Source organism: Callorhinus ursinus, unplaced genomic scaffold (genome assembly GCF_003265705.2).
Source record: "Callorhinus ursinus isolate GAN/ISIS: 27379988/994484 unplaced genomic scaffold, GSC_fseal_2.0 scaffold24, whole genome shotgun sequence".
Classification (NCBI taxonomy): domain Eukaryota; kingdom Metazoa; phylum Chordata; class Mammalia; order Carnivora; family Otariidae; genus Callorhinus; species Callorhinus ursinus.
The window spans coordinates 16,973,226-16,983,913 of NW_027397086.1; the positions used below are offsets into that span (position 1 = coordinate 16,973,226).

At 47.4% G+C, this 10,688-nt stretch overlaps 1 protein-coding gene across 11 annotated transcripts in view; it reads left to right on the forward strand.

Moving 5' to 3' along the window:
* Positions 1-10,688, forward strand: part of WDR31 (WD repeat domain 31) — a 29,394-nt gene extending 18,706 nt beyond the window's left edge. For 8 of the 11 annotated variants that reach the window (XM_025887990.2, XM_025887993.2, XM_073876514.1 and 5 more), the window contains 5 exons: positions 335-435; positions 1,919-1,986; positions 2,953-3,094; positions 4,725-4,887; positions 6,347-9,314. In XM_025887990.2, the coding sequence (XP_025743775.2) occupies positions 335-435; positions 1,919-1,986; positions 2,953-3,094; positions 4,725-4,887; positions 6,347-6,507 (635 nt within the window). In that variant the 3' untranslated portion in view covers positions 6,508-9,314. Of the gene's footprint in view, positions 1-334; positions 436-1,918; positions 1,987-2,952; positions 3,095-4,724; positions 4,888-6,346; positions 9,316-10,269 lie in introns of those variants that run through there. The other 3 variants (XM_025887991.2, XM_073876520.1, XR_012373512.1) reach the window with 2 other exon arrangements.

Below are 10,688 nucleotides of genomic sequence, written 5' to 3' on the forward strand. Positions count from 1 at the left end.
TCTCCCTCTGACCCTCCCCCGTCTCATGCTCTATCTCATTCTCTCTCAAATAAATAAATAAAATCTTTAAAAAAAAAAAGATTTATTTATTTTTAGAGAGAGTGTGTGTGAGCGGGGGTGGAGGGAAGGGCAGTGGGAGAGGGAGAGAAGCAGAGTCCCACTGAGCATGGAGCCCGACTTGGGGCTTGATCTCATGACCCTGAGCTCATAACCTGAGCTGAAACCAAGAGTCGGATGCTCAACTGACTGAGCCACCCAGGCGCCCCCTGTTGTACCTTCTGAAAAGCCCTGTGCCAGGCCCATTTCATGGACCATCTTTCCCTTGCTCCCCCAGACTCGTCACAGCTGTGCACTGGCTCTCGGGACAACACCCTGCTTCTGTGGGACATTGGGACCGGACGGTGTGCGGAGAGAGCTTCCATCTCGAGGAACCTGGTAGGGACTCAAAGTTGTTAGAGAGTGGGACAGCAGAAGGGAGCATGGGGTGAGGCAAAGAGCCTGAGAAAGAAATCAGGAGATACACCAGGCAGTAGAGGCTTGGGGCCTCATTATTACTCACCCTGAACTCTGTCAGACCCTGGCCTCTCAGGGTTATCAGGCTGGATGATCTCTTTCAAGTCTTCTGTTCCAGGGATGCCTGGGTGGCTCAGTCGGTTAAGCGTCTGCCTTCAGCTCAGGTCATGATCCCAGCGTCCTGGGATTGAGCCCCGCATCGGGCTCCTTGCTCCGCGGGAAGACTGCCACTCCCCCTACTTGTGCTTGCTTTCTCTATCTCTCTGACAAATAAATAAATAAAATCTTTAAAACAAATAAAAAATAAAGTCTTCTGCTCCAGAGAACACCTCCACTAGTTCATATTGGAATTTTAAGTGGTGTCCTCATTTATTTCCTCAAAATGTGTTATTCCATATCTGCTCTGCTAGGAGCAGGGTTAGTGGCCCAGGACACAGCCCCTGTCCTCCAAGATCTCACAGCTTATGCGCAGAGAAATAAGCATGACCCTTTGCTTTATGTATAATTTGCTGTGTTTATGAAAACCAATGTTGTATACCAGCAGACTGGTATATAAACTCCACAGCCTTTGAGGTCAGTCATACCTGGGTTCCAATTATGGATCCATCACTTTTTTTTTTTTTTAAGTAATCTCTACACCCAACATGGGGCTTGAACTCACAACCCTGAGATCGAGTCACATGCTCTACCAACTGAACCAGCCAGGCGCCCCAAGATCCATCACATTTTAGCTGTGTTACTCCAAGAAAGTCACTTAGAGTGTCAGTGTCTTCATTTATGAAATGGAGAGAATCCTATGACCTGACATGATAGATGTTCCTTTAGTGATCATTAAATATCACTCATGGTCATCTTTTCCAAATTTGAAGACAACTGTCCATGGCAAGGTGTGCTCACTCTATGCCCTCCATATTTGTGGAGGTTGCTGGAAGAAAACTGTGTCATCTTGGGTTGTTTTGGAAAAACTGTTTTGTGCCTGTCCAGCAGGGGGCTGCAGGGATGAGAAGAAAGAACATGTCCTGAACCCTGTGAGGCCTTAGGCTAGGGTTTCAGCGGTCCCATATAGAACGGGGGGCTGCCTTAGGCAAGGGTTTCAGCGGTCCCATATAGAACGGGGGGCTGCTGTCCTTAGCTGCTGCTCACCAGCAGTTCCCCACCACATGTGCGCACCCGCGTGCATTCTGGTACTCACGACTGGCCCGGCTGCTACCATTGCTGCTGCTGATCCAGGGCATGCCGCTGGGCATGACTGGTGGATATCTGCTGAACACACTCCCTGCAAGTCAAACATACACGTCAGCATCCTTGAGAAGTGGTGAGGAGGTGCTATTTAGCACAGTTTACAGGAATTGCCATAGGAGAATGCCTTGGTAGTGAGAAGTTTTGAAAATTTTGCTTTTTCCAGGTCACTCACCTGTGCTGGGTCCCCCACGAACCATATGTACTACAGACTTCTGAAGATAAAACCATCAGGTGGGCTTACTGAGCAGCCGTGAAGGTGTTTGTGGTGAAGGTTTGTGGTTCCCATGCTCATATGACTCCTTTCCCCCTCTGCTTCTCCACACTGCTGTGCCTGCCCAGGGCCTTCTGCCCCTTTGCCCCTTGCTGGGGCTGGGGTCTCTCTGACCTGGCCCCCTGGACCATCTGGGTAGAGGATGAATGGCAGGAGGTGGGGCCAGGAAAAAGCGCCTGTCCTGGATGGTTCTGAAGCAGCTGACTCTGTCTGGCCCCACCCTCGCCCCTTATGTGAACATATTCAGATTGACCTCGGACCCAGTCACTTGTTTGTCCTCCTGCTTTGAGCTGCCTGGCTCCACCTGCCACCCTGCTTGGCCCCGGATATTCTCAATCACCCAGCCCTCAGGTGAAGCCTTGTCTGGGGAAATGGGGTCAGAATCCCCATCGAAAGCGTCAAATGAAGTAAATCGTTCTCGAGTAGAAAGCACAATGAGAAAGTCTGGATCTCATAAGAGATTCATTCTACTTAGAAAACAGGAAGAATGAGGTAAAGAGGTGAAAATGAGATGAGAGGCCGAATATAACACTCCCCTGGGGACCCCGTGGCCCAGTAGGCCAAGGCCTGCAAGCCTATTCTATCTGATTCTGGAATGGTAACTGCTCCTCTGGATCATAATAACTATCTTTTAAAAAAATTAAGTCACAGGCACAGAAAGAGCCTCTTGTCCCTTGAAAGCAGTACCCCAAAGGGCCAAATTAACAACTTACACAGTTAAGATGCTTGGTCTAAATTCCTATTAACTGGATCTCCAACTAGAAAGGACTCAGACGTCATTCAATTTGGTTATTTCCTGGCAGCTTTGGGGTCTCCAAGGTTGATCTGGTTCATACTCCTGATTTTACGTAAATCATGACATTCCATCAGACTGGCCGAAGCAGCAGAGAGCCGACAGACTCATACCCTGCGGTCATTTCTTGCAGATTATGGGACAGCCGGGGGCTGCAGGTAGCTCATATATTTCCCGCAAAGCAGCATATTCAGACCTACTGCGAGGTCAGTGAGGACGGCCACAAGTGTATCTCCTGCAGCAGCGGCTTTGGAGGGGAAGGCTGCGAAGCCACGGTAAGAGATTCTGGGGGTCTAGGGGTCTGGTTGCTGATGAGCAAAGTACTTCCTCTGACCTCCCGTCTGTACTGGGCTACACAGGTCAGCTCTGTTAATGGCTCAGGCCTATTCCAAGTGCATACTGTAAGTGAGCCTTGGCATTCCAGATGCATCTCTCAAGATTTCTTTCATCTCTCAAGGTTTCTCTCAAGAAACCTCCCTTAGCCTTGGGCTCTCTGAATTGGTAGTAGACAGAGGGATGGGATGAGAGTCAAGATAGGAAGGTGCTAAACACAGAACCAGCCTGCTAATGTCCCTGCTCTCAGCTGAGCTTAGAAAGGGGAGGGACTGTTTGAAGAGCCAAGTGTATTCCCATTGTACCTGTGGTCACAGTAAAGGAGGCTCAAGCTCTTCAGGGAGTTTGAGGCGCACCAGTGTTGGTCAACGGCCCATCCCAACCCTTACCCATATACCTTTCCTCGCAAGTCATTTTGGATTAGATTGCATTGGCTCCTCCAAAGTACCTTGGATTCCTCATTGTAGAATATAGGTTAAAAGGGGCATCTAGTCCAAATAGAACAATTAGAGCTCCCATTGTACCAAACATTACATACTAGGCACTGGCCTGAGCACATTACATGCATTATCTCATTTAATCCTTACAACAACCTCATGAGTTAGGTTCTATTATAATTCCCATTTTACACATGAGCAAATAGAGGCATGGCAAATTGAAATCTTTTGCACAAGACCACACCTCTAGTAAGTGGTACTTTGAGGTATTGAATCCCAGGCTATTGATGTAGCATCTCTTCACCAAGCTAAGCATTTCCAGCCCCTACAACTGACACGGTGTCCTGTGATTTCATTATTTTTCGGACACAATTCAGATCACTCTCCTCTCTGAATGTTGTTTTCCTGAATTACATGGTGTCCAGTGAGTTCATTATTTTTTTGGACACAATTTGGTTTGCTCTCCTCCCCGAACCTTGTTCTCTAGCTGTGGTCTGATCGTGTCAACAAGAGTGGGATTGGCAGGACTGTCACCTCCTTTGTTGGAGAGTCTCATCTTCATATCCCAAGGTTCAGCATGGAGGCAATAAATCAGAAGGTCTGCACCTTTGTGTATTTATGAGAAGGTGCTCCTAACTATGGGGTCTCCACAGAACCCACAGACACCAAGAGGCTGATATCAGGTAGCTCTTGAGCTGTTGTAGAAAGTAGGCAACTCTGGGGCACCTGGCTGGCTCAGTCAGAAGAGCACGAGACTCTTGATCTTGGGGGTCATGAGTTTAAGCCCCACATGGGGTGTAGAGATTACTTAAATAAATAAAAAAACTTAAAAACATGCTGCAGGACTCGGAGCTTTCACTTCCTTAACCACGACATTAATGAGGAAGGCAGCCACCCTCCTGGCACATTCTTACCCACAGTTGTCTGAGATCGTTGATGTTTAAAATAATCACTGGATGGATGGATGATTTGGTATGTGGATGGGATGGATGTAGATGAGGGTTAGCTACATGAGTAGGTAAGTGGGGGGGTAGGTGGATGATGAGAAGGTGGGGAGGTGGAAATCAGTGAAGGTAGTATATATGAAGCTAGAGAAATATGTATGTATGAGCTAGCCTATGTCATTACTCTGCAGTTGTGGGACCTAAGACAGACTCGGAACAGAATATGTGAATATAAGGGGCATTTCCAGACTGTTGCATCCTGTGTCTTTCTACCAAGAGCACTGGCCTCGATGCCTATAATTGCTACCTCATCGCATGACTGCAAAGTGAAGATTTGGAACCAAGATACTGGAGGTAAGGAGCCTGCTGGTGGTGCTTCTCAAAGACACATGGAGTCTTAAAAGCTTCCTTGAAACTCTTTCTTTCCAGTGCTCAGCAAATACAAAAACAGCCCTGTCCTGCCACTGTCCAGGCCCCTAGTGGTTAAGAGATGACACTAAGATACCAGGATTCTGTTGAACCCCTGGCTAGAAACCATCACTGCATGAGCCCTGGTACCACGTTGTACAGACTTATTCCTGAGAGCTCACATATATTTGGCTCTTAGTTTTCTTTCTATCTGAAGTTCTTCCATCAGGTTTTAACATGTGATACTCAAAATGTCTGGCAAAGAAAACAAGGATTGTCATTTTCAGATTCATTTTTTAAGGACTCTTTCTCAGCTCATGGTGGGGGTGAGGTAGAGCAAGACTGCCCTGTTTTGATGCTGCAACTAAGATTTGAGATGACAGTCAGGTCATGACACTTCAAAGCACCAGAGAAAAAGATGTTTTAGGGAACGCAGCTCCCCAGAGTACTCAGTGAAGTATGCCAGAGCCCACTGCTACTGGCTGATTGTTAAATATTCAGGAATATTTAATATGGTCATAGTGGGAGTATTTACACCACAAAATGTGGCAAATCTATGAGTAAAGGTGGCTGGTTTTTTTCCTTCTCTACCAGTACCCCAGTGCCTCCAGACTATTTTGTGCTGGACCCGGGGTTCTGTCAGACACAGGAATAGTGTTAACTTAGAGAATCTCACAACCAGTCCCTCCTACAGTAATGTTCCAGAAACTCAGCTGCCAGCAGGGGAGGATAGGATAGCCCCCTCAGAGAAAAGATGTGAGATCACATCTAGTGGTAGGCGAGCCAAACCTGGAGGTGCCCTCTCCAGCTGCACTGTGTGACAGCTGTGGGGGGTGGGGGGGACAGCTGCTGCCAGGTTCAATGTTCATAAACCTGACACCAGGGAGAACAAGGTCTGCCCGCCAGATGTGCACCTGTAGTTCTCAGAAGAGCAGGCGCCGAGACGGAGACAGAGGGAGACTGGGTCATCTGGAAGCCCCCAGATTCCCCTTCAGGTCCCAATCTCCTTGGTCTTGAAGGGAGCAAAACCCCAGAAGCCAGCAGCTGAAGATCAGCATCGCCTCTGTTTTCCTCTGCCCTGGCCCCCTGCTCTGTTCTCTGGGCAGGTGGGAACTGAGGGCAGTGTGTTCACACGTCCTTGCAGGCAAGGCCCCGACTGTCTGAACGGGTTTCTCAGGGATCCCCACCTTGTTTGGTCCACGTGCCATTCTCTGGAGTTGAAGCCTTGCGGCCGATCTGAGTCTGACCTCCACGCAGGTGCACGGTCCTGTGGAGCAGGGATGCGGCTCTTACCTGGGGTAGACAGAGAGCACATGCTTTGTTTACACGGGTTTCTCATAGAGACCTCGCGTCCCATGACGCTGCGCCCTTGGCCTGAGCTGCTGGTTTCCTCTTCCTCCCCCAGCCTGCCTGTTTACCTTGTCCCTGGATGGATCAGGACCTTTGACTTCCCTGGCTGTTGGCGACACCGTCTCCTTACTGTGTGCAAGTTTCAGCAGAGGAATTCACCTGCTCAGAGTGGAGCACAGCCGAGGGCTGGAGCTTCGAGAAGTGGCAGCATTCTGAGGCCAGGAGACACTCACTGGACAATATCAAACTGTGGCCTGTCCTTTCTTGGTGTGGCTTTGTGTTTCCCGGTTATCTTGCGGGGAGGGCGATGTGCGATTCTCTGCTTATGTTCACTCAGAAGGTGTATCAGGGTTAGAAGCCAATTTAAGCCCAGGTGCAGTTTAGAAACATGATAGGCCTCTGTCTGTGAGTCGGAACACGGGGTGGAGTGTATCAGACTGACCTATTCTATGTCTCCACAGAAGGAAAAGCCGCAGGGGGAGAGACACTGTTCAGGTGGCCTCACAGTTACCCAGATGGGAGAGGGGAGCGCAGCTCCGTAGAGGACATGGGTTGTAGACATGACATTCAGCTCCAGTCACTGCTCCTCAGCAAGGTGAAGAAGTCTGGGCTTCCACTCAGAAGAGCAGCAGAGTGCAGGTGGCAGGTCTGAGACCAGTGCTCAGGCGGCATGAAAATTAGACCCCAGGTGGCTTGAAAAGGCTGACGACCGCAGGGCCTTGCCCCGAATCCTAGCTGTCTGCCTGTTCTGTGCACAAGGAAATGGAGAGCTTCCAGAAATGAAGGCTAAAAAAATTTCATTTGTACATTTTAGTATTTTTCATTTTATATAAACTCTTAGGGACGGCCAGTGTGAGGTGAAGGAGAGTCTGCAACAGCAGAATATAGAGGGGCGCCTGGGTGGCTCAGGCAGTTGAGCGTCCAACTCTTTGATTTCAGCTTGATTCATGATCTTGGGGTGATGGGATCGAGCCCCATGTCAGGCTCCATGCTCAGCAGGGAGTCTGCTGGAGATTCTCTCTAAAATAAATAAATAAAATCTTAAAAAATAAAAAAAGAACATAGAACAGAGGGATGGACTCAACTGTAGGCCAGCCACTGAGTCACCCTCAGTGAGGAGGGACTCGGTGCTCAGGCCAGCCTTTGTGGCCCCCGGAGATCCATTCCTAACATGGCTCTCACAAGCCCATTTTCCTTCCGGGAACGTAGAGTCCCTCCTGCCTTCAGGAGAGCCCACACGTAAAGGAACAGAGTCCCAGCCAAAGAAAGACTGTGCTTGTCTTCTCCGGTCCCTGCCTGTCCCTGATACCAGTGACTGACAGCCATTGTCCTTGTGTCCTTCCAGCTTCTTATAGGGCTGGCTTCACCGTGGAAGGATCTGAGTTTGAGTCTCCACTTCTGCACTCAGCTGAATGATCTTGGGTGTTACAAAATCTCAGTTTCCTCACTAATTAAATCATACATTCCTCACAGTGCTGTCCCAAGGACTGGGTAAAACTGTATTAAATGCCAGGCAAGGTAGCGGGTGCTTACAGAGGGTGGCCATAGTTATTTATTGTTCTCTGGACTAAACACTCTTCTTTCCTCACTACACACCCCTTCACCCGTTCTCCTTAGATCTTACTTGTAAAGCTTCAGTCCTTGTTTGGCTTCCCTTTGATTCATTAGGTTACAGATCTCTGTGCTCTGGGAGGACAAGGGGGTAGTGGAGAGGAGCTACTTTCCTGAGCACCTACAGCTGGCTGAATATGCTTATTCTCACTACAGTCCTCGTTACTCCCGTGTCACAGAGGCGGCGGCTGAGGCCCAGGGACACTCAGTCCTTTGCCCCAGGTTACACATGGAGGTAGGAAGGGGAAGAACGGAGATTTGACAGGCAGGGATACCACTGTACTAATGAGGAGGAAAAACTGAGATTTGAACCAGCGACTGCCCAACTCAAAGCCAGAATACTTTCCTTTCCACTCCTTTGTCTTTGCATGATGTCACAAAGTTCATTTTAGAAATTCATAGATCATGACACTGTGCATTTTCTAGACCATTACTAACTTTTCTGGTTCCAAGGAGATCCTCCTGGCCAGGTGCCCAGAAACAGTACACAGATATCTCAGGGAAAATCCTAGCATATCCTGAACTGTTAGTGCTACAGCTGACCCTTCTAGAAAGAAGGCAGGCGGTAAGTCAGAAAAACGGGTTGGGAGGGGGTCCCAAAGAAAGGGAACAGAGGGAATGTACATGTGAGAAAATCGAATGAATTAGCAGGGTTCTATTAGCAATAAAATTATTTCCCTAAACTCTATGCATTTGTTTGATGTAAAAATTCCTTATCTGTGCATTTTCAGTTTTTTTTTTTTAAGATTTTATTTATTTATCTGACAGAGACACAGCGAGAGAGGGAACACAAGCAGGGGGAGGGGAGAGGGAGAAGCAGGCCTCCCGCAGAGCAGGGAGCCCGACCCGGGGCTCGATCCCAGGACCCTGGGACCATGACCCGAGCAGAAGGCAGACGCCCAACGACTGAGCCACCCAGGTGCCCCTGTACATTTTCAGTTTTATGTGCCCTAATCAGGTACTCTCAGCACCTAAGATACAAGCTACTAAAATGCATTAATTTGCTCATTGGACATTCATTGAACACTTCATTTTAGAGGATGCCCCTGTAAAATCATATAAAGGAATTTTCCAAAGGCAGTTGACCTTTTTTTCCAGGAAAGTATATAATTCCTTGGAATCTGGCCAATTATATATTTAAAATTTGAAGAAATTTATGTATTTCCTTATATAAGTTAAATATGTTTATTTCAGGAGGGGCACCTGGCTGGCTCAGTTGGTGGAGTGTGCAACTCTTGATCTTGGGGTTGTGAGTTCAAGCCCTACACTGGGTGTAGAGATTACCTAATATATATATATATAATTTTGGGAAAATGAGTCATGATTATTATTTTTTTAAGATTTTATTTATTTAATTGACAGAGATAGAGACAGCGAGAGAGGGAACACAAGCAGGGGGAGGGTCAGAGGGAGAAGCAGGCTTCCCACTGAGCAGGGAGCCCGATGTGGGGCTTGATCCCAGGACCCTGAGATCACGACCTGAGCTGAAGGCAGTCGCTCAACCAAGTGAGCCACCCAGGCGCCCATGAGTCATGATTATTAACACCTTATTTTTTTTGGTAGCTGAAACTATCTTACAAGAGGATCTTTGTTTTTACTGAAAGGTTAAAAATGATCTGGAAAAGATACAATTTTTTTTTTAAAGATTTTATTTATTTATTCGTGAAAGAGAGAGAGAGACAGGCAGAGGGAGAAGCAGGCTCCCAAGGAGCAGGGAGCCCGATGCGGGACTCGATCCCAGGACCCTGGGATCATGACCCGAGCCGAAGACAGACGCTTAACCATCTGAGCCACCCAGGCGCCCGGAAAAGATACAATTTTGAGGGCTATTCTTCATACATAATCTAGGCTGTCTATAACTGAAGTCCCAATTTGTATTCAAAATATTGTTTTCTTAAAAATACTACCAGCTGGGGCACCTGGCTGGCTCAGTCAGAAGAGCATGTGGCTTGATCACGGTCATGAGTTTGAGTCCCACACGGGGTGCAGAGATTACTTAAATAACTAAGACTTTAAAAAATAGGGGCACCTGGGTAACTTAGTTAAGCATCAGCCTTCGGCTCAGGTCATGATCCGGGGGTCTTGGGATCAAACCCCACATTGGGCTCCCTGCTCAGTGGGGAGTCTGCTTCTCCTTCTCCCTCTGCCTCTCTTGTTTTCTCTCAAATAAATCAATAAAATCTTTTAAAAAAACTTTAAAAAATAAAATAGCTACGAGCTATTAAAGTACTGTGATACAGTGGATATCACTGGTAGCACAAAAGTATCAGACAAGTCCCCATTATCACTATCTTCCTGAACAATGATTTAAAAAAAATTTTTTTTAATTTAAATTCTAGTTAACATCCAGTGCAATATTGGTTTCAGGAACAGAATTCAGTGATTCATCACTTAACATCTGAGCAATGATTATAAAAGAAACTTCCCCTGGAGTTTTGAGTTCACAGTCACTAAAGAAATACTTCCGGATCTTCCAGTTGGCCGCAGCAGAAATTTAATGTTTTCAACACTGGTATCAAGAGACATGTTTCCAGTCTGTAACAGCCTTGACTTTGACACAGGAATTACAAGTATAGATCTCAGGTCAGTTGGTGTTTTTAATCTTTTAACACTGTGAAAAAGGAATGTAGCTATTTCTGGGTAGCCTTGTGAAAACAGAATGAGTGAAGAAAAGCTTCATTGTGAAAAATGCAGCAGACTGCTAGCTGTTTCCTGAAGTTGGCACCTCTTGGCCCAGGCTGCTCCCCTAAGCCTCCATTCCCAGCTAGGCATGGCCATGAGCATAA